Genomic DNA, 24,085 nt, shown 5'->3' on the forward strand with positions numbered 1-24,085 from the left:
GACCCCTTCTGTGGTTATTTCGCCCACTTCTGCAAAAGAAGCAGTAGGTAGAGATCCAGGGGCCGGCCACCACCTAAGGAGCTTAAGTTCCAGCTTGACTGTGGGCAGGAGCCAGTTGAGCTAAGGTTGTCTAGGTCCAACAGCCTTTCTTGGTACAGCGCCCCCGACACAGCCTTCTTTACAAAAGTCCCAGAGTGCCTCGGTGCTTTCTCAATTTCTAGAATTCTATTTCTCTCAAGGCCTGATCAGCTGCCATCCCCACACACCCCCACCCTACCTAGAGCTCTTGCACTCTCCTACACCCACACCTTCTCCCCAGTACTTGAGCAAATGTTATGGAATCCTGTGCTCCAACCTAGTCTAGTTTTTCAAAAAACTTCTCAGAACTCAGTGACGAAGACAAAACAAGCCCTTCAAACCCACCCACCCACCAACACACACACACACTAGTAAATCCAAGTAGTTAGCCAGTACTCTGGAACAATTGAGATTTTATTTAGAGACAGATGTTCTCCAATAGGTAAGAAATCGGCCTTTCTGCCACAAGGTCAATGAGGAAGGCCTGACCTGGCCTACTTCCCTAGCCTACAGTTACTTCCCAGCCTAGCCACGGTGCTAAGCTGGCTATTTTTATTCCCCACGGACAAAGCAGTAAGGTCAGACCAGACCCAAAGGTACCTTCAGCAGAGCCTTCACACACAGGAGGGGTAGGGATAGTGAACTACCCACAAGTTCAGTTCAGAACTACAGTCCCATAGTCCTATGGGCCATCTGTGATTACAGGCAAGAAGTAGATGCTTTTGCAGAAGCTAAAAGAGAGAGAGGTTCAAGAGCGCCTGTATTCATCCTTCCTTGGGAAACAGCTTTATTTACAAAACAAGTCTAAAATAAGAACAGGAAGTGACGAGCCTAGGGAGTCCAGATCTAGCTTTAGGGAGCCACAGAGAAAGCCCAGACATACAAAGAGCCTAAAGGCAGGCCAGCTATGCGAGCAGGACCTAAAATTTGAACTCCTTGTATTTCTTGCTGCCCCCACGGCTGTCCTGGGGCTGAGCTTTCCGTTTCTTTTGCTGTAGGAGAGAGAGAGAGAGAAGTTACAATAGGTTAGACAACCCCAGACAGGAGGCAGCCTGACCCAGACATAAAATTAAGGTAAAAAGCACTGAAACCACACTCTCCTCTCCCCCTGAGAGCTAAATGACTTCCTTCCTCTTCCTGAACTTAAGAGACTGCCACCAATGGAGCATCTCGGAGACCTTCAGGCACCGAGTCCACCCGCCTCTCCCTCCACCAGAAAGGACAGCCCTCCTCCTAGGCCCACAGGTTGCTCCCACCTTCTGCTTAGCAGCATGCTCAGCCACCATGTCGCTGAAGTCTTCCTTCTCTACTTGTGCCTGCTGCTCCCGAACGTGCTCCTCGTACTTCTGCGTCATGGCCATGGGGTCCAACTCCAATTCCTCAGGCGCCAGCGCTACTTCCACACCTTGCAATTCAGGGGCTGGGCCCTTCCGGCTCATAACCTGAAAAATTCAGAACCTTATTATCTCCAGACTCTCAGAAACGCGGGCTCCATCTCAGTTACAAAACAATGTTCTCCAATGCTTACCGTGGACATGTCATAAATGTGGGTGGATCCCATCATGGCTCCCCCAACAGTGGCTGTTCTCTTCTCTGGCAATACAGTGAATAACTGAGGTGTCTCACTTCTGCAAAGGACAAGAAAATAAAACCCAATAAGGGGCAAAAGGGTCTCCTGAGTCAAAAGAAACATAAGTGACACTTGAATTCTAAGAGAATCCCAAGATAACTACGGCTGAAGGTTCTGCCACTGAAGGAGGCCCATAAGAAACGCTGGGTGAGGGGTGTGGAGTGGGGTCAGTACTGGCCCCACAGGACACAATCTGTAAGGGGTACAGAGACTAAGCTAAGGGATCCTTTAAGCCAAGACTCATAAGGAAGCATTAGTGGACAAAGAGGCTAAAGCTTCATAGAAAGCTTTCCAACAGAGAAGCTGTCAAAAGAACAGGTGAGGGCCAGCAAAATAGCACAGCTGATAAAAATCCTTGCTGTACAAACCTGACTGAGTCCCATCCCTGGAACCCACATAAAGGAGAAAAGAGAAAACCAATTCCACACACAGGCGCACACACACGCACGCGAGCACACACACACACACACACACACACACACACACACACGCCCCCCCATACACGCCCACATGCGCATGCGCGCGCGCACGCGCACACACACACACACACACACACACACACATCAAGTATGCACACACAGTAACGTTGATTGCTTTTCTAAAAGATCGAAGTCAGGTCTGGTGCTGTACTCAGCACTTCAAAGGCTAAGGCAGGCGGATATTTGTGAGTGTGAGTAAGAGACCAGCCTGGGCTACATACTGAATTCCAGGACAGGCAGATCTATATAGGAAGATGATCTCAAAAAAACAAATAGTAGAGGTGTTTCACACCATTAAGCACAACACTTTGTATGTAGACAGAGGCAGGAGAATCTATGAGTTCGAGGCCAGCCTGGTCTACAGAGTGAGTTTCAGGACAGCCAAGGCTACACAGAGAAACCCTGTCTCAAAAAACAATCAAAAACAAAGTTACCTCTTCGATGGGAAGAGTTAGAGAGCACATGGTCTAGAGTGGTAGTAATGAGCTTGCCATTTGACCTTGACTGTGCTAGTCTATGCATAATTGAAATCAGTGGTTGAAGGCCCTTTTTCTTTGGGAGGGCTAGAACATTAGAACTTCAGGCACTACCTCTGAGAATGTCTATTTTATTCATTTATTTTTACTCTTTGGTTTTGGTTCTGATTCCCTAATTTGGGACAGCACTGCTTTAGAGCCCTTGTCTTTAAAGTTTACCAAAAAAATTAAAAATAAAATAAGATAAAATAAAATAAAAATGAACCTTACAATGGTACTGAGTTTCCAGGCCACAGACCAGAGGATACCCATACAGAGCTGAGAGGATTCTGTGAATTGAGAATCAGGGTCAAAATCTAAGAAGAGCAATGCTTTCAGAGTCTGCAGGACACAGAGAGAGCTCAAGAGCTCCTTCTTCAAGCATTGGGGGAGAAGAGCGAGGAAACATGCATGTGAGAATTCCCAACACCAAGCAGTTCCTGGAAGGATGAGCAACGACAGCAGCCACTGTTCAGCCAAGATGCAAAACAGCACCAAGTCCCACTGATCAAATGGAAAACCCTCCAAATTCACAGGGCTTGGGGGTGAGAACAGAGTCTCCTGAGCACTGCCCCCTAGTGAGGAGGACTATTTCAGTCCTACTAAGAAAACCAAAAAACCAAGTTTCAGAATATCAAACTGTTTCTAAACAACCATTAATAGTAGTCAAAGGTAAAGATGGGGAGGAATATAAAATGCTCTAACCCAGTAAATTTCACAAAGCTAAACTGCCTATCAGGAGCTATCAGGCACATGTGAGGCATAGTGATGCACATCTATATTTAACCCGAGATATAAAAGCTGAGATAGGACCGGCGGTGGTGGCGCACACCTTTGATCCTAGCACTTGGGAGGCAGAGGCAGGCGGATTTCTGAGTTCAAGGCCAGCCTGGTCTACAGAGTGAGTTCCAGGACAGCCAGGGCTACACAGAGAAACCCTGTCTCAAAAAAAAAAAAAAAAAAAAAAAAAAAAAAGCTGAGATAGGAGAACCATGAGTTCAAGGCCAGCTGTAGTTCAAAAATCAGGGCGGGGGGGCGGGGGGGGGGGTGAGAACACTGCTCTTCCAGAAGTCCCAAGTTCAATTCCCAGCAACTACATGGTGACTCACAACCATCTGTAATGGGATCCGGTGCCCTCTTCTGGCATATGGATGTATATGCAGCAGAATAGTCATCAAATTAAAAAGAAAAAGGCCAGTCATAGCAGTGACAGCTGCACATGGCTTTTATCCCAGTACTTAGGAGGCAGAGACAGGTGAATCTTTGTGAGTTCAAAGAAAGCCTGGCCTACACAGTTCCACACCAGCCAGGGCAACACAGTAAGTAAGGCCCCATCTTGGAAAGGGGTGGGGAAGGTTACAATCCACAGTAACAAAAATAGCAATCAAAATCAACCCAGAGAGCCCGAATAAGTGGCCTACACTTGTAATCCCAGCCCTTAGGAGGTAGATGCCAGAGGATCAACAGTTCAACCTAGAACTGGTAAATGTTGTAATAAGCAAGCAAATATATAAAATATTATTACAGGGCCTAGGGAGATTGGTCAGTAGGCTATATGCTTGCTGCAAAAGCATGGGGTTCTGAGTTTAGATCTGCAGACAAAGGTGTCTCTAAACATAGCACCAAGCCAGTGGAGACAAGAGCAAGCCTGTACAGGTTCTGTGAGAGATCCAATCTCTAAAACTAAGAGGGCAACCAAGAGATGAAGACTCTGGTATGCGCATTTACACACACACACACACACACACACACACAGGGAGGGTGGGTAGGTCAGAAAAAATGGTGAGAGAAAAATCTGAAGGGGAAGAAAACTGTCAACCTCGAATACTCTATATAGTCAAAATTACTCAAAAAATGAAGACTTTTAAATATTACAAAATCTGAGGCTGAGAAGATGACTAAGTCACTAACCCGCTGGGAAAGCACAAGGCTCTGAAGTTGATACCCAAGACCTACATAAAAAGTGGGCACAGAACACACGCCTGCAACCCCAGGTCTGGGTAAGCAGGAACACAAGTAAGCCTGGGATTTCTGGCTATCTAGCTTAGCAAGGTTCAGTGAGATCCTGTCTAAAACAGTAATGCTGAGCACAATGGGAGACACCTGACAGCTGCCTCCGGCTCCTACACCAGTGTATCACATGCACACCTCATACACATGCGCACAGTACAAATAACACAGGATAAAGGGGTGTGTAGGTTGGTTTTCTGTCATCTTGACACAAACTAGAGTCAAGTTGGAAGAGAGAGCCTTGCTTGGAAAAATATCCCCAGCAGACTGGCCTGTAGTCACACCCATGAAACATTTCTTGATCAATGTTTGCTGTAGGAGAACCAAACCCAATGAGGAATGTGCCAGCCCTGGGCAGGCGATCGTGGGTTGTATAAAAAGCAGATTGAGCAAGCCATAAAAGCCAGCCAGCAAGCACATCCATAACCTCTCTTCAGGCCCTGCCTCCAGGCCCCGCCTCCAGGGCCCCGCCTCCAGGGCCCCGCCTCGTCTTCATAACGGACTGTAAACTGTTAGCCAGGTAAATTCTTTTCTCCCAAGGTTCTTTAGGTCATGGTGTTTATCACAGCAAGAGAAAGCAAACTAGAAAAGGGAACAATGCTACGTTCTCACCTAAAATAGAGGTATATCATCTGGGACAATGCAAAAAGCCGGCCTCAGGGACCACCACTGGCTGATTCTTTCCTAATATTTAGCTCAAATACCCCTCTTCAATGAGGCCTTCCAAGAACTTCTCCATCATTCAGCATTCTTCTCAAACCAACTACTCAGGTTTCCTCAGCTTCGTCACTGCTAGCCAGACTCACAGTTAATTTATTCTGACCACTAGTATACCTCAACCATCCACCCTGCTGATTTCCCATTAGCACAAAGTTGGTGTTTAATAATTGTTAAAAAAAGAATGAAGAGGGGCTGGAAAGATGAGTGCTAATGCCTTCTTCTAGCATGCAGGTATACATGCAGATAGAGCACTCATATACATAAGGTAAATATATCTTTAAAGGGGTGGGGGAACACAGAAAAATAGAAAGTCAGCCAACCAATCCAGAAAACCAACTGAAGTAAAGGCCCTCCCATCACTGCTGGTGACTTCTCTCACCCATCCATCGCCTCTTCGATCTTCTTCTTCCTCAGCTCAATGAGTTCAGGGGTCTCCATCCCAGCTGGCACGGATGAGAATCCTCCGGGAGTGATGAGGCCGCTGTGCAGGAAGAAGCAAAGCTCCACTGTGAAGAGCAGTCCCCACAGACAAAGCCACAGACAGACAGGCTGCTCTGGAGGAAACAGGCTCCGAGACTACCTGTCTGCAGGTGTGATGAAGCCAGTCTCATCTGGCTTGTCTTCATCGCTTTCCTCCTCCTCCTCCTCTTCTGAGGATTCTTCATCAGATGGTTCCAGTTCCCCCCACGGGGTCCGGTCAATTTCTTCTTCTTCCGTTTTGGTCTAAAAGAAATTCCTCATTCCTTCAACAAGTACTTACTGCGTCTGTCACCCCACCCTGCTGTTCCCTGAGACAATCTTCTGTGGGAAAGCGGCATCACACCTCAAGAACACATGTCCCTCTTCAGACTGGAACAGTACCACACTCCGCTCCCTGACAATGACGGTTTAGACCAACTATTGCTAACCTTTCTAGCACGGAGTAAAATGAAACTAAACAGTCTACCCATACCTGAAACTCAGCAGCATTGGTTCCAAACACGTCCCCATAGAGCGGCTTCCCAGTCTCATCCACTGGGGGTTTGCCCCAGCCACCAGCATGGTATCCAAAGGAGCAGCTCTGCAAGAGAGGACACACGAATGCGCTGAAGCCCGAGAAAAAAGCTACACTAAAGGTACACAACTTACACAGAAACTAAAACTGCACAACATTAAAAACAAAACAAAAAGCAGAGACTCAAGAGATGGTTTAATCTGTACTAGTGGTTGCTAAGCAACACTCAGACCCAAGTTTGTAACTCCAGCCCTGGAAAGTCAGAGGCATGAAGATTCCTGGGGCTTACTGGCCAGTCTAACTGAATGGGTGAGACCCAGAAGTTGAGGAAACAAGGGAGAAAATAACTGAACACACTCACTGTCCACCTCTGGCCGGCCTCCAGGTGCACAGGCACCAGATGCACAAGCGCGTACACAAGGGAAAACACGACATCTCCCCCATGCCCCGTCACACACACACACTCACTCACTCCCTCCCTCCCTCCCTCCCTCCCTCCCTCCCTCCCTCCCTCCCTCCCTCCCTCCCTCCCAGGAAACATTAAAAACCTAATAAAGCACCAAAACTCAAGGCTACAGGATCAGCAAGGACAGGGGCAGAGGCTGGGTGCATGTCCTCCTCTGGGACATAGTGTGAACTGCCTAAATCCAAAACAAATTCTTTAAAAACCAGGATTCTAATTTATTCTTCCCAATTCTTCCTAAATAGGAAAATTAGTTGGTTAGCATCTATCTCATGAAATAGAAATTAAGTTTGACAATATTTTCACTGCAATAACTTGTCTCTCAGTACTTTTCAGTTAAGTTTATTTAAAAATAATTTAATGCTTGGGCGGCAGAGGCAGGCGGATTTCTGAGTTCGAGGCCAGCCTGGTCTACAAAGTGAGTTCCAGGACAGCCAGGGCTACACAGAGAAACCCTGTCTCGAAAAACCAAAAAACCAAAACACCAAAAAAAAAAAAAAAAAAGGTAATGCCACTCTTGAGCTGGAATTATCTATCCATGTATACATCAGAGACCTCCTTACAGTTTCACCAAAGACAAAATTTAGTAACTCTTGAGTACTGAAACTGTAGCTAATTCCAGTATCAGGAGGCAGAAGCTGGCAGGTTTCTTGTGAGTTCAAAAGTAGGCTGATCTATATGGTAAGTTCAAGACCAGCCAGGAACAACATAGTGAGACCCTGTCTCAAAATAAAAAGTTGTGAATAACCTGTCTTCTTTGTATGGTATAAAAATGATGAATGTGTGTACGTGTGCATGTGTCAAATGTACAGAAACTAGAGAACAACTTTTGAGAGTTTTTTGGCTCACCATGGGGGTCCTAGGGATTGAACTTGGTTCTCAGGCTTAGCCACAAGCTCCTTCACCTGCCTGAGTTATTTAATCAGCCCAGTACTTAGTAATCATGATTGAATATTTTATCACAAGTATGCTGTAGTTTGGCTTTTTTTTTTGTTACATATCCAGTACGTTGGTTTTTTTTTTTTAAACTGTTTGTTGGCTCCACCACCTGCCCCTAGAATTTAAGTTGTTTTTGTGTGTTTTGTTTTGATTACAATGAATTGACACTCATAAAGTACTCTCCTTTGCCATGTGGGTCCTAGGGATCAAATTCAAGTGAGCAAATTCGGTGGTGAGCACTTTTACCCACTAAACCACCTCAGTGGTCCCATGGCATTTTTCTTAAAATAAAAACTGCTCGGGATAAAAAGATGCCTCAGAAGTTAAGAGCATGTGCTCCTGCCCCCACAGCAGCTCCTCCTGTCACAGCTCCACTCACAGGGAACCTGACACCCTTTCCTGGCCTCTGCAGGCACCAGGCAAACAGATGTATGCAAAACACCCATAGACACAAAAAGTAAATTAGTAAATAAAATCTATTCCTCCTTTTTAATTAATTAATTTATTTATTTATTTATTTTTGGTTTTTCAAGGCAGGGTTTCTCTGTATAGCCCTGGCTGTCCTGGAACTCACTTTGTAGACCAGTCTGGCCTCAAACTCAGAAATCCGTCTGCCTCTGCCTCCCGAGTGCTGGGATTAAAGGCAAGCGCCACCACGCCAGGCACGTAACCTGGCATAGTATTAATTTGTTTATGTAAGTACACTGTACCTGTCTTCAGACACACCAGAAGAGGGCATCAGATCTCATCACAGATGGTTGTGAGCCGCCATGTGGTTGCTGGGATTTGAACTCAGGACTTCCGGAAGAGCCGTCAGTGCTCTTAACCGCTGAGCCATCTCTCCAGCCCAAATCTATCACTTTTTTTTAAAAAAATGGTGGATCCAGCTCAAGGGGAGATCCCAAGGCCTGACACTTTAAATGAAGCTATGGAACGCTCACAAAAAGGGATCTAGCATAACTGCCCTCCAAAAGACCCAACAAGCAGCTGAAAGACTAAGATGCAGATATTTGCACCCAACCAATGGACAAAAGCAGCTGACTCCTGTGGTTGAATTAGGGAAAGCTGAAAGAAGCTGAGGAGAGGGCAGTTCTGTAGGAGGACCAGCAGTCTCAATTAACCTGGATCCCCCACACACCCTGAGATCTTTCAAACAATGGACCACCAAACAGATAGCATACACCAGCTGATATGAGGCCCCCAACACACATACAGTAGAGGACTGCCTGGTCTGTGTTTATTCAGAGATGATGCACCTAACCCTCAAGAGACTGGAGGCCCCAGGGAGCTTAGAGGTCAGGTGGAGTGGGGGATGAGGGCATCCATGTGAAGACGGGGTGGGGTAGGGAGGAGGTGTGGGTAGGATGTAGAGTAGTTGGAGGGTGGATGGAGAGGGGTGGAGAATGGAATATGAAGGTTAAAAATGAATTAGAAATAAAATTAAATTTTTAAAGAATTTAGAAATTTTAAAAATGGTGGCTCAGTGGTAAGGAAGGGCATTGTTCTGCAAGGGTAAGGACCTGAATTTGAATCTTAAGCTACATATGGCTGCTAATGTCTACGAATCCAGCATTAGGGATGAAGACAGATGGGTCCAAGAGCTCACTGCCCATCCAGCCAGCCTAGCTAAAACAACAAGCTTCTCACTCAGTGAGACCTTATCTCAGGGAAGTGACAGAGAGCCACGAGGAAGACAGTCCAGCACTCCATATTCTGCTCCACAACATTCCTGTGCACACAACACACACACATGCCCACACATTCCTGTGCACACAACACACACACATGCCCACAACATTCCTGTGCACACAACACACACACATGCCCACACATTCCTGTGCATGCAACAGAAAGAGAGACTAGAAAAGGGGAGAGGAAAAGAAGAAAGAGATCTAGACAAGGAAAAAACAAAATCATCCCCTATTAAAACAAAACAAAAAAACCAGCGGGACAGTGGCAGGCATTTAATTCTATTACTTGGGAGGCAGAGGTATGCAGATCTCTGTGAGTTCAAAGCCGGCCTGGTCTACAGAGTGAGTTCAAGGACAGCCAGGAATATACAGAGAAACTGTTTCAAAAAAACCAAAAGCAAGCAAATAAACAAACAAGAGCAAAAACAAAAGAACCAGAAGTTGACCAGTATGCCTTTAATCCTATCATTGGGGAAGCAAAACCAGATTCATCTCAGAGTTCAAGATCATCCTAGTCTATGAGAAAGATTTCTAGGACAGCCAAGGCTACACAGAGAAACTGTCTTTAAAAAAACAAAACACACACACACAAAAGACAAAAGACAAAAAAAAAAAAAAAAAAAAAAAAAAGAGGCAGCCAAGAAGGCAAACAGGCTCACTGCTCACCTCAGGGATAGGTGAATTCAGTCCAGGGATTTTCAGGTTTGGGTAGGATGGGGGTGGCCCGTATCGCTGCATGGCAATCAGCCACGGAGGAGGGACTTTGTGGGCATTCTGTAAGAAAAGCAGACCAGGATGTTACCTACCTTCCCCTACCCTGCCTTTCCTTTCTGCTCATTCTCCCCCTCTCCAGCTTTCCCAAGCACTCAGCCAACACTCACAGGTCCTACTGGCATTCCTAAGGAAATCCTTAGCTCATCAGATAAATCTCCAGGCTTCTTCTCCTTCAGCCGTGTCTCAAACTCCTTCCCCTGAAGAAAAAGCAGAGCTTGCTTTATCGGGGCTTCTAGATATACTGAGAACGCAGTGGCATGAGAACATGAGAACAGGCAAGCCGTCCTAATCTCTATCAGTTACAAAGTCCCGTGAGGGTTGTCTGGCTCCCGCTTAGATTCTGGATAGAATAAGAAAAGAAGGCCAGACTCTGTGCTGCTAACGCACTGTGAGAAACAGGCCGAACGAATATGGAACCTGCTCTTTCACGTGACATCGAGGTCACTGGACAGAATGACCGTCAGCATCCTCCTCGCACAAACATCAAGTGACGCCATGGTGATTAACATTTCAAAGATCAGGGGGAAAATAAAACTTTTTCTGCTATTTAAAACAAAATGCTTGGCCATCTTGTGCCTAAACCACCCACCAACCATCACTTCAAATGCATCACTTCAAATGCTTGAGCTATAGATTTTTTTCAGGGGGGAAAAACTTGTTTGGAGAAAACAAACAAACAAACAAACCCCAACACATCCTATCTCAACGAATGGCAGGCATGAACAATTTTAAGGCTGAGGACCGCTGTACCAGCTCTGAAATGGACTCTAACCAAAGTCAACACTAAGACTCAGCCTTGCCCCTCCTCCAGCCTCCTCCCCAACCTCATAATAAAGGTCCCCATGGATGGTGAGTTTCGGCTTGGTCTGCCACTTGAAGAAGGCATCGTGTAGCTTCTGGTAGTCAATGTCGATCTTCCCCATCTTCGGCCGAACCTTCTCTCTCATTTTTGACTTCATGGTTTTTTGTTCTTCCTGTAAAGAAGGCAGAAGAGATGAATTACTGGGTTAGTAGTCAAGTCTTTAGTAGAAGACCTGGCCCAACTCAAGGGAACCTCATTTATCTCACTCTGAAAATGCAACTCAGCACCAGCAAGTTCCTGAGCTCAACACCAACACCGAAGATTCAAATGGCACAACCTATGCTGAACACAGACTTACTGTATGACAGCGCCTTGGCTTTCTGTGTCAGAACTGCGTAATCAAATAGGACCGGATCAGGGCTGGAGCGCTGTCTCCCTGGTTTAAAAGCATTTGCTGCTTGCAGATTCGGCTTCCAGCACTAACAGGGCAGCATCACAATTCCAAGCCCAGAAGGCTAGGAGACCCAGAGGTTCCTGAGCCCCTCCTGTGACCTCTGCAGGCACCAGGTGTGCACGCAAACAAGGAACATGGACACAGGCAAGCCACACACACACACACACACGTGACAATAAATAAGTCAGAAACTGAACAGAGGACTGGAGAACTGAAGGCTCAACGGAAGGCGCTTTTCGCTTAGTTTGTTTTACTCACAGACAACTAGTACTAACCACATTAAAACATTTAGGACATGATTCACACACACACTGCACTAGATAGTTTTATGTCAACTTAATACAAGCTAAAGTCATCTGAGAGGAGGGGACCTCAATTAAGAAAATGCCTGCCTAAGACCTGGCAGCACACAGCCTTCCTAATGCTCTCACCCTCTAAAACAGTGACCCCAGCCTTAAAATTTATTTTGTTGCTACTTCATAAATGTAATTTTGCAGCTGTTATGAATAATAATGGAGATATCCGTGTTTTCCTGATGGTCTTAGGCTACCCCTGTGAAAGTTTGGTTCAATACCCAAAAAGGGGCCTCAACCTGCAGGTTGGGAGTGGCTGCTGTAGTGTATTTCCTTAATTAGTGATTGAGAGGAAAGATCTAATCACTGTGGGTGGTGTCAGCCCTGGGCAGGTGGTCCTGAGTTCTCAGAGAGCAGGCTGAGCAAGCCATGGAGAGTAACCAGCAGCCTCCTCCATGGCCTCCGTCAGCTCCTCCTCCAGGTCCCTGGCCGTCCTCGCTGCTTTTGCTGGTGAACTGCTGCTACGCTGGGGCTGTGAGTAAAGTAAACCCTTGCCTCTCCAAGCTGCTTCTGGCCATGGTGTTTCAGCACAGAATTAGCAACCCTAAATAAGACAAGCATCATTTCCACCTCTAACTACAAGTTCATTAAAAAAACAAAAAACCAAAAACCAAAACAAAAACAAAAACAAACAGCAGTCAGGCAAAGGAGAAGAAAACTGCTATTTAGGACCAGGAACCTCAACATGACAAAGGAGTGACACTCTAACAGACCCACGGTCATCACACAGTGCTGACTTCTGAACTGGAAAAAGGCTAATTTGTACCAAGCAGGTAGTCCAGCTCTGAGGCAAGCTGCTACAAAGGGTCGTGCCCCAGCCTTGTCTCACCTTCTCCTGCAGGGCCTCTCTCATTTCCTGAATGCCTGTGCGTTTGATGAAGTCTGGCAGCTCAAAGGGGGGCTTCTCAATGCCCCGTTTGCCTTGAAGGTACTTGCGCTTAAAACACCAGTGGCGTGGCACAGGGACGGAGTTCCGGGTGGCCTTGAGGTGGACCAAGAGCTTGGGGTCCTGTGCCGTCACGTCATGCATCTCCACAACATCAGGCCGGGCCACCAGCTGAAAAGCACAGTGGGTTTGCAGAAAGGCCACCTCTGGGTTAGAGCTGTGTTCTCTTTCTCAATGACCCCCAGACCAAGCCTGCCTTATAAAACATCTAACAAACTGGGGCTGAGTCCCAGCGAGGCTGCAGAGCTGACTCGGCCATCCCAGATCTAACCTGCTTGAGTTCTGCCACAGTAAAACGATTCATTCGGCGCAACTTCTTCTTCGACAGTTTAGGGGCTTCCGGCTTCTTTTCCTAAAAGAGAATAACCTCTTAGGTGGCATCAGGTAGCAATCAAACTGCCAGCCGTGGCAATGCTTAAGCCACGAAAGCCCTTTACCATGGTCTCTGAGGAAAACACTCCACCTCCCTGGGCCCTGCATCTCTCTCCCACGGAGGGGGCCTGACCTGCTCATCATCACTGCTGTCATCGTCACTGTCCTTGTGCTCCTCCTCAAAGCCCTTCTTCTTGGGGACTGCAGAGCTCTCCATCTTGTCAAGCTTCTCTGGCTCCTTTTCTTTTTCCTTCTTCACATCATCAGTTAGCTGAGGAGACAGACCATGTGGAGATTCCACTCTTGGCACACCGCCTTTTCTGACTCCGGTACTGTGTGCCCCCGTCCCCCTCAGCAAGGTAGGCTACTCAGAGCACACCACCCTCTGTACCTTGAAAGCCTCAAAAATCCTCTTGAAGAAGATGAAATTGGGCTCGTAGATCTCAGGCTCCTCGGTCACATACTCAATCTCCACGTCAGCAGCAGGGGGGTCCGAGCCGCGGGACCGACCGGAGTCCTTCTCTCGGTCCCCAGAGCTCTCTGATGAGGCTGCCCGCACCCGCTGTGGCTTTTTCTTCTTCTTTCGGTTCCGACGCTTTCGGTTTTTCTATCGAGACAGGAAAACTACCTAAGTCAGAGGATCTGCATCCCACACCTGCCCTCACTACTTCCCAACTTAAGTCTTCATCCAAGTGGGCAGATGTCAGAGCGCTGCTGTGCACCCCGGAGCCCCAGCCTTTTCAGTTGTAAATGTATCCACAGTACTTGGAACTCAAAGGGCTTTGTGGCAATTGAAAGATAGCCAAGAAGCTCAGAGGATATTGGCACGCTCCTCCCAGACAAGCTTCATCACCAACCTCTTTTTTGGATATGGACACCGTGTCCTCCTCAGTCTCTGATGCTGACTGTCCCAGAGATGAGCGAGTATCTGTCTCCATTTCCTCCTCCTCTGTTAGGGAAGAATACAACCATCAACTCTCCTAACTGTAACCATCCCAGGCTGGTCTAAATCGTATATGGAAACAAGGATGACTTTGAACTTCGGATCCTCCTGCCTCAGCCTTCCAAGTGCTGGGATCACAAGAATATGCTACCGCACCCTGGTTTCTCCATTGCTACAAAGTAGCTGCTCGCTACACTGTTTCCTCAGGGACTGAGACGGGAGGAAGGACCAGGCCTCAGCTTATATGGCTCAGTCCTGTGTTGCAGCATCAAGATACAATAGCACTCACCCTGCTGAGAGTTCATCTCTTCCTGCCGGCTCTCCTTCAGCTGAAGAATCTTTTCCAAAGCCTGGGGGATCTTGGGGCCCACAGAAGGATCATCCATCTGCAGGAACACCCAGTCGGAAGGGCTGACACCCAATGCCTTCCTCCTCTAATGCCAGCTCTTACTGGAGGGGCTACTGGGTGGTGATAAATACAACACACCAGGTTCTGCAGCCCTCAGAATTCTGCCCAAAATGTCTCAAGTCCCTAACCCTAAAAACTCACTTTAGCTAAGTGTGGCTCCTACCTATACCCAAGAATTTAACCCAGCCCCACTTCACAGACATCCCTGAGATTCTAAGGCAGCCCCCTCTAAACTGCAACCTCTGACCATAGGAGGAAGTCAGCAGTCTCTCACCTCTCTGTTCTCATCTCCAGGGGGTGGGGGGGGACCCCGAGGGCGAGGAACAGGTGCCCCCATGGGCAAAACCGTAGGCGTGGGAACCACAGGGCCTACTGGAGCAGCTACTGTGAAAAGGAAAAAAAGAAATCCAATGTCAGAATTCTCTCATTGGTGATGGGTGCCCTGCAGGGCAAGGGGTGATGAAAGGGTCAAGTACTTCTGGGGTGCCGGCAACGTTTGGCTTTTGGTTCACAAGCTGGCTACAGTACACACCTTATATGAAAATTCATGACATGCCATATTCTTGTTATAGTTAAGTTTTTCTTCTAGATTTATTATTTTTCTATTCTCTTCTCTCATATTTCATATGTGTGTTGTAGCCACAGAAGCCATAACAGCAAGTCAGATCCCCTGAAGTTGTAGTTTCCAGCGGCTGTGAGGCACCCAGTGCGCGTGAGGCACCCAGTGTGCATGGCAGGGTCAAATGCAGCTCCTTTGCAAGACTAGCAGGCGCTCTGATTGAGTCATCTCTCCAGCCTCTTCTTTTGTTGTTTTTCAATTTTTATTTTATGTATATGACTGTTTGTCTGCACATACTTATATACACCACATGCATGCCTGATACCTGCACGTCTAAAGAGGGGGTCAGTTCCCCTAAAAATGTAGGTGCTGTTTATAAACCAGCATGAGGGAACTGGGAACTGAACGTGGGCACTCTGCAGGAGTAGAAGTGCTCCAAACAGCTGAGCTCTCTCTCCAGCCTTTCTTTGGGTTTTGGGAGGTAGAGTCGTGTTGCTCAAACTCAGGATCCTTCTGCAACATCCTGACCACTAGGGTTACAGGTTACAGATGTGCACAGTCATAGCTGACACAAGTAATCATTTTTTTTGTTTTTGTTTTGTTTTGGGAGACAGAGCCTCACTACGTGTAGCTCAGGCTGTCTTAGAACTTGCTTTGTAAACCAAGTTGGACCCAACCTCACAGAGATCAGCTCCTTAAGGTATGTACCACCAAGCTCAGCAAGTAACTTTTTATAGATCCGATGGGTTTTTTGTCTTCATGGATGTATGTGCACCGGTCAGAAGAGGCCATGCATCCCCAGGAAGAAGCAGAGTTAGAGGTGACTATGACCGCTCAGGTAGGCGCAGGGAACAGACCTGGGACCTCTGCAAGAGCAGCAAATGTCTTAACCACTGAGCAATCTCTCCAGCCTCAGTAACACACACACACACACACACACACACGTCTCTTGGTACAGAGAAACTTTGTTTCAGGACCCCACCCAAATACTGGAATCAGGATACTTAAGGCCTTCATAAAAAACAGGATTTACACAGACTCTATAAGTACTTTTGTATTTAAAGCCATCTGGAATGCCCACTACAATGCAAAGCTATGTGAATAATTCTGCTGAGGCTTAGGGGATGACAAGAAAGTCTGTTAATGTTGTAAATAGGTATTTTTTAATTATATGTATGTGTATGTGGGAGAATATGCAGGAGTGCAGTGCCTACAAGCCCAAAGAGGACGTAAGATCTCCTGGAGTTGCATGCAGCTGCAAGCCACCCGATGTGGATGCTGAACTTGGGTACTCTGCAAGAGCTACTTACAAATCTCTCCAGCCCAAATACAACATACTTGTTTTACTTTCCACTTAGTTATATGAAATGTGCTTAGCTATAGATCCACAATCTACTGAGGGCTCATTGTATTTACAAGTTTCTGAAGTGCTGAGAATATAGCCAAATGCCCCAGCTCAGGCTCAGTGTGTTCAGAGCTTTAAGTTCAAACCCAGTAGAAGAAATTTTTGTTTTAAGACTTTTAATAACTTACTATTTTTAGTTTGTTTTTTGTTTTTGTTTTCCACGCAGAGTTTCTCTATGTAGCCCTGGCTGTCCTGGAACTGGCTCTGTAGACCAGGCTGGCCTCCAACTAAAGAGATCTCCTTGCCTCTGCTTCCCAAGTGCTGGGATTAAAGACATATGCCACCACTGCCCAGCCAAGTTTATTATGTTATGTGTAGGGATTCTGCTACACATGTCAGTCATGTCCTCTGGAAGAGCAGCCAGGGCACTAAACCACCTTTCCAGCTCTGATTGTTTTCTTTTTTTAAAATTATAATATGTGTCTATGTCTGTGGGTATACATGAGAGGCCTTCGAAGCCAGAACATAGTGCTGGATTTTCTCTGGCTGCAGTTACACTGTGAGCCATCTAATATGGGTACTGGGAACCAAACGTGTGTCTTCTTGGAGAGCAGTTAAGTGTTCCTAACTACTGAGCCATCTCTCTAGGCTCTGGGTCTTTTCAAAACATTTTTTCAAGACAAGGTTTCTCTATGTAATAGCCCTGGCTGTCCTGGAACTTGCTTTGTAGGCCAGGCTGGTCTTGAACTCACAGAGATCCTTCTGCCTCCCAAGTTCTGGGACTAAAGGTGTTCATCACCTTGCCCAGCTTGCTTTTAGTCTTTCTAAGATAGGTTTTCAAGCCAGGAGATGGTGGTGTGTGCCTTTAATTCGAGAACTCAGCAGGCAGAGGCAGGTAGATTACTGAGTTCAAGGGCAGCCTGGCCACAGAGTAAGTTCCAGAACAGCCAGGGCTACAGAGAAACCCTGTCTTGAAAAACAAAAACAGGGCTCGAGAGATGGCTCAGCGGTTAAGAGCACTGACTGTTCTTCCAGAGGTCCTGAGTTCAAATTCCAGCAACCACATAATGGCTTACAACCATCTGTAATGAGATCTGATGCCCTCTTCTGCTGTGTCTGAAGACAGCTAAAGTATACTCACATAAATCAATCTTTAAAAAAAGAAAAAACAGAAAAAACAAAAGCAAACAACAATTAAGAAAAGGTTTAAGTGGCCCAGACATCTTTGAATTTACTATAAATTCTAGGACCACCTTTTCCCTTCTGCCGCTGCTTTGGCAGCAGAATTACAGGCACGTGCCACCACACAGAGATAAAGGAAACGTTTTAAGAACAACTTCTTTGCTCTGCCCTTCCACTCCAGGGTCTTACCGCGAGGCCCCAGAGGAGTACGGACACCCAGCTGCCCCATATCCTGAGGCGGCCGAGGGACTGCAGTGCCCATCTTGGCGATCTCCTGCTGCCGTTCCTGCTCCATTAACACAGCTGCCTACAAGAAAGAAGTGCGGACTCAGCTTGGAAAAGAATTTGGCGCATAGCCCTGACAAATGGGTTCCTTCGAAGGAGAATAACAGGGACACTGAGGTGGTCATCTTCCCCACACCTGTTTGCATGTTAACTAGAAACTTATCATGATGGAAAGTTCCTAAAAACAAATATGAAAAAGCCTAGGAAGTTTCTGGTTTCTGGAAGAGATTTCTACTTTTCAATGAGTTTTAATACACAAAAATGAAACCATTAGAAAGAACCATGAGACATTTTCTTAGAGCTTCCTCTATGTTTCCAGCACTTCCTCTATGTTTCCAGCACTTCCTCTGTTTCCAGCACTTCCTCTATGTTTCCAGCACTTCCTCTATGTTTCCAGCACTTCCTCTATGTTTCCATGTTGTGTTTGATGTTCCCTTTCCTTTCCTTTCCTTTCCTTTCCTTTCCTTTCCCCTTTCCCTTTCCCTTTCCTTTCCCTTTCCCTTTTCCCCTTTTCTCCCTTTTTTTCCCTTTTTCCCTTTTTTCCCCTTTTTTCCCTTTTTTTCCCCTTTCCCCTTTCCTTTCTTTTGGTTGTGTCAGACAGGGTTTCTCTGTGTAGTCCTGGCTGTCCTAGAACTTGCTCTGTAGAACAGGCTGGCCTTGAAATTACAGAGATCTGCCTGCCTCTGCCTCCCAAGTGCTGGGATGAAAGGCGTGCGCCACCACCAGCCAGCGGCTAATGCTTACTTTCTAATATTCTTGAGTCACCCACTGGGTAAAGCTGATGCGGGGAAGGACACCCCTACAGCATTCCTCAATCTGTACCATCATAGTTTAAATTCAACTCAAATGGTATGCCAGCATTCTCCACAAGCCACCTAAATAACACACATAAAACTAGCCGCAAAGGGCTGGAGAGATGGCTCAGCAGGTAAGAGCACTGACTGCTCTTCCAGAGGTCCTGAGTTCAATTCCCAGCAACCACATGGTGGCTCATGGCTATCCTTAATGGGATCTGATGCCCTCTTCTTCACATAAAATAAATGAACACATCTTTAAAACAAAACAAAACAAAACAAAACAAACAAAAAAAAAAAACTAGCAGCAAAGTATTTTCTATAATGGATAAAGAGTAAAATTACATGTGTTACTATCATAGGAATTCTACAATATACTTGGTTTAAAATGTTTGGTTTTCTTTCTTTTTTAATGACAACCCTCCAAAGTTTGAAAAAAAAATCATTTTTAGTTTATAGGCCATCCACAAGCAGGGCACACATAGTGTGCTAACTCCTGGACTACAGAAAAGATGGAAGCACTAGAACCTATTTGGTTATCAGGTAGCCTCCAAGGCAAATTTGAATGAAGCATCTTGGTTTGGACATTAAATAATGTTAAATGGCATCCTCTGGATAGAGCAAGATGTCAAGTCAGAGAGAAAAACATCACCGTCTTCCAGTACCCCAAGAGTTCATGTTGCTTCAGTGAATCTCACACTAGCAGCAATAGGGCCCAGGCCAATCTGCCAAAATACTGGCTTCCTGGGAGTCTAACTATACCTACGTTCTAGTCTTCAACCAAGACCTTCCTAAAAGGCTTGGCCTCAGGGTCTAGCTTTCTCAGGCTCCATTTCCCCGTCAGGGACCTAATGTGTCCCAGGTACAGGTTTCCACCTGTCCTACCTGCTTGGCACGCTCCTCTTGCTGCATCAGCAAAGCTGCCTGCTGCTGTGCCAGCTTCAGCCGTTCTTCTTCTGACAGCGCCACAGGCTCACCCACTCGAAGAGGTGGTGGGGGCCCCAGATTTGGTGGGTGAGCCATAGGAAAGCCAAGGCCAAGGCCTGGTGGAGGTGGTGGAGGTGGTGGAGGAGGCTGTAGAGGGGGAAGTCCCATAGGTGGTGGTGGCATAGGAATCCCAGACAGCTATGGGGAAAAAAATACAGCTATGAATTAGAAAGCATTTATTCAATTTATAAGCATTTGCTAGAGACCTAGCAAAAGAGCCAGATACTAGAATTTGAAGTCTAATGACGTAGGATTCAAGAAAATACACCATAAAAGAATCAAAAGATGCTAACTTTAGCACACTGATCAAAGCTATTAGCTTCTCTGAAAAAATATGAGGAACATTCATATTACATTTTGCATTCAATTTAAGGAGGTACAAGGACACCTCTAAAATCCATACAGGAACTTCACAAAACACACATACACAAACACACCAATAAACTCCAGGTCAAAGCCACAACTTTAGAGGAAGAGAAACAAATACTAGAATCAGAAAGGACTTAAAGAAATAGGAACTAGGGCTGGATAGATGGCCAAGCAGTTAAGAGCTGCTCTTCTATAATATCAGGGCTCAATTCCCAGCACCCCGATGGAAGCTCACAGTTCTGTAACTCCAGCCCCAGAATGACCCAACGCCCTTCAATGGCCTCCTAAAACACTGCATGCACGTGACGCACAGGTAGAAACTTGGACAAAATACAAATTCAGACAAAACACTTATATACATAAAAATAAGTTAAAAAAAAAGTAATAACCAACATTCCAAGGCATAGGATATCTACGTTGTACTAGATGCAGGGAGTATATTATTCAAGTCAGGGCATTATCCTTTACCGTTTCAATAACTTTGGGAGCTATACCTGGCAGGAGAAAGCATGACCACTTCCAGCTGAGAAAGGATCAAGGAACATTTCCAGATATTCTAGTGGAATCTTGAGTGATAAGTCAAATTTGGAGGAGTAGACATTGGGGATTAAAACAGTAGCAGCACTAAATCAGAAGTGAAGAGGTCACAATTTTGTCTCCTTAGACCTCACCCTTAACTTACGGTCCCATCTGCTAGCTCAACACATGGCTATCCTGAGCAGAAAAGATCCTCGAAGCAATCTCTTACCTGTGCTGACATAGGAGGAGGAGCCGCTTTGTCCCCATCTTCTCCTCTCAAAACTGGTCGATTCAGGACAATGCCCGTCTACAAGAAAAAAGAGAGCTCTAGGTCAGACTACAAGGACGTATTCCATTACATAACCTCCTCTTCCATTTATTTACTTAACAAAATGTACCCAGTGCCCACTTGACAGAGACTGGGGCTGGAACCTGAGAAAAGCAACAGGAGTAGAAGTAATTACAATAAAGCAAAACCAAGAACTGACAAAATGGTCAAGAGCCGGCTTGCTGCGTTGAAGTACACAAAAAAGACCTAGCCCGGTGTGCTGGAGCACTCGGAAGGCAAACGCATTAGGATCTCTTAAGTTTGAGGCCAGCCAGGGCTACACTGAGAAACCCTATCGCGAAAGAACAAACAAAAAAAGTATATGAAACGAAGATCCAGCCGCGGAGTGGTGGCGCACGCCTTTAATCCCAGCATTTGGGAGAGGCAGGCGAATTTCTGAGTTCCAGGCCAGCCTGGTCTACAGAGTGAGTCCAGGACAGCCAGGGCTATACAGAGAAACCCTGTCTCAAAAAAAAAAAAAAAAACCAAAAAAAAAAAAAAAAAGAAAAGAAAAAGAAAAAAGAAAGAAGAGAAGAGAAGAGAAGAGAAGAGAAGAGAAGAGAAGAGAAACGAAGATCCATCCGTGAGTAGTCTTAAAGGCCTCCAGGAAAAGTGAGACCTAGCCTGCACTGACAACACTCACCTGACGGGTGTAGGTCTGCAGCCGCTCTACTAACTCCTCGCGACTCCCTATAGGACGAAGCACAGAATCAGGGGGTCAGCATCACCTCGAGCAGGCCAATTTGGCGAGGTCAGGTCCCACAGGCCTGTCTCCGCCCCCCGCCCCGTGGGTCTCCTGGGTAACCAAGCTCCACTTCGCCACAAGCCCACGCAGGGCCCCTCTCGACCGCCTCTGCGCCTCACCCTGGATCGGCGCTCCTATCTCTGCCAATCTGGCCTGAAGCTCCTGCGCAGCCCAGGCTCCATAGTGGCCTGGAGGTGGAGGCGGTGGCAACTGCAACTCTCCTTTGGGAGGTTCGGGATGCTCCGCCGCCATCTTAGCCACAAGAAGGCGCGAGACCAACACGGAAGCTCGGGTCAGCCGCCGGGCCTACTTCCAGAAACTTCCGGTTGCGTAATCCACGTCCCGCGGTGATTGGAGAGAACTTGGTCCAAACACACGCCCTTTCCCTTACCGGGGAATAGGAATCGCCGCCAACGGAGGTTGCAGAGCCTTCTGGGAGTTGTAGTTTGCGGATGCGCCATCTAGAGGACGAACGCTCGCTATGACATCCGGTATGCAGCAGTAGTAATACATCCGCTGCCTGGCTGCAAGAGCTTACTCTACCCAGAGCAGATGCATTCTTCTTCTCTCCTGGCCAAACACATACTAAGTCTTCTGTCCCGACACCCTTCAATGATGAGAGACCTGGGTGCTTATTTCTCCTAGGAGCTCATAGAGATTCCTTTCCGGCGCCCGAATGGGAGGTTGGTGCCGATGGCTCTGATAAAACAGTGTTTGTCTGCTCACTCCCGCCCAGGCGTGCTTGAATGGGCTGAAAGGGGATCGGAGCCGGTGGAGGAACGGACCGCCAAGCTGAGTTCCAGCTGCTGACCTGGGGGAAGGGCACTGCTAAAATAAAATCCCCTTTTGCACCTTCGAAAAAGTCTTAAATAAATGTATTCTCTGTCAAATGCTTCCTTCCCCCTTTCGAGGAATGTTCATTAATACATTTTCCACCTTTCAGGTGTTTTATTATATGTATATGTACCGCTTGCATGCCTGGTATCTGTAGAAGCCAGAAGTGTCAGATCTGGAACTGGAGTTACACTTTTGTGAATCGAACCCAGGTCCTCTGCAAAAGCAACAGTGCTCTTAACACCAATTCTCAAGCCCCAAGGTTTTTGTTGTTTAAGACAAATGTGTCCATATGTGGCCCAGGCTACCCTAGAACTTCTGATCCTTTGCAGGCTACAGATATATACTATCACACCCGATTTCATGGAGTGGAAGATCAAGAGTCATGTAGTTCAGACTGTCTTGGGACAAAATCGAGCCCAAGCCAACCTCTAGCTCTTGGCAATCCTCCTGCCTCTGCTTCTTGAAAACTGGGCTTACTGCTGCCAGCTAATCCATTGTCTTTGTTTCATTTTTAAGTCTTTCCTGTCCTTTATTCCCACCTCCATTCCCCCAAACAGGATCTGGAACTTGATCTTCTTCTATCTTGAAGTATTTAGCATCCAGGAGGCAGCTAATAAATGAGTTGGGAGGTGGGGGTATCTAACCTGGGGACTTTATATTCTTGTAGGAAAAACAAAAAAACCTCAGGACCTTTCTTGGGGCAAGACACCATGACCCTTGCCTGCCCAACATCCACCAATTTATTTTATCTCCTTCCCTCTCCTAGTTCTGCCGCTCTCAATGACAGCCTGTTTGGTTTGTGTGTGATGAATAAAGGAGAGGAACACAAATGGTCTCATTTCCCACCCACGCGCTTCAGATCTTTTCCTAGCCACCTCCGTTTCACCAGCTGTCCTCAAGGGAGGAGTAATTGGAAAGGAGGGGTGAGCAGGATGCAGGAAAGGTGGGGTCTGAGACAGACAGATAGAGTACAGCTGGTAAAAGCGGTTCTTGTTCCCTTCACCTATACCCAAATGGTGACTCTTCCCCATTGGGTTCTCATCACTACCCTACACTGGGATTGCAGACGGAACCAAAGCCGGAAAGGACAGAACTAAAGAATGAGCGGCGGTGGCTTTTCCTTGTGCTTGCCAGCTTACTCAGACAACCATTTTTAACCCAAAGGAAGTCTCTGCTCCCTGTAATCAGAGAGCCCCGGACAGGTCACCTGAGGCTGGAGGCCCCAGTATGCTCAGGCAGGACTCCAGAGGAGTCCAGGGGGAGGAAGAGGAGGAGGAGAAGGGCAGGGTCTCTAAGGCAAGATAAAAGAGCAGATGGGTCGGTAATATAACTAGGGCCAGAAAAGGACATACCAAACAGGATGATTTTTTTTTTTCATGATTGCCCTGGGATGCAGATAGGATACCAAACTCTGCAAAGAGAAAGACTGAAAGAAAACAGAAGCTGACATGCCCGTGTGCCCCTGCCTCTGAAGTCAGGATCCTTACATAATGCCCACTTATTGGCTGTGTGAGACCAGAAGGGACCAGTGCAGCCCTGTTAAAGTACCAGAGTTGGGTGGTT

The 24,085-nt window shown here is 46.7% G+C and overlaps 1 protein-coding gene across 2 annotated transcripts; it reads right to left on the reverse strand.

Moving 5' to 3' along the window:
* Positions 1 to 463: 463 nt before the first annotated feature.
* Sf3b2 (splicing factor 3b, subunit 2) lies at positions 464 to 22,000 on the reverse strand. 2 transcript variants are annotated; one of them, NM_001362454.1, is made up of 21 exons: positions 21,805 to 22,000; positions 21,584 to 21,630; positions 20,842 to 20,919; positions 19,623 to 19,862; positions 17,848 to 17,965; positions 14,847 to 14,953; positions 14,453 to 14,549; positions 14,078 to 14,169; positions 13,612 to 13,827; positions 13,354 to 13,491; positions 13,120 to 13,200; positions 12,732 to 12,959; positions 11,118 to 11,267; positions 10,401 to 10,490; positions 10,186 to 10,293; positions 6,385 to 6,492; positions 6,013 to 6,155; positions 5,812 to 5,913; positions 1,607 to 1,706; positions 1,335 to 1,520; positions 464 to 1,070 (listed from the first exon to the last, which is right to left on the reverse strand). In NM_001362454.1, the coding sequence occupies exons 1-21, from the start codon at positions 21,935 to 21,937 to the stop codon at positions 999 to 1,001; spliced, it is 2,634 nt and encodes an 877-aa protein (NP_001349383.1). In that variant the 5' UTR covers positions 21,938 to 22,000; the 3' UTR covers positions 464 to 998. The 2 variants fall into 2 exon arrangements, with proteins under 2 accessions (NP_001349383.1, NP_084385.2); NM_030109.2 differs by having other exon boundaries at positions 14,847 to 14,956; positions 21,805 to 21,998.
* Positions 22,001 to 24,085: the final 2,085 nt, after the last annotated feature.

Source organism: Mus musculus, chromosome 19 (assembly GCF_000001635.26).
Source record: "Mus musculus strain C57BL/6J chromosome 19, GRCm38.p6 C57BL/6J".
In the NCBI taxonomy this organism is placed as follows: Eukaryota; Metazoa; Chordata; class Mammalia; order Rodentia; family Muridae; genus Mus; species Mus musculus.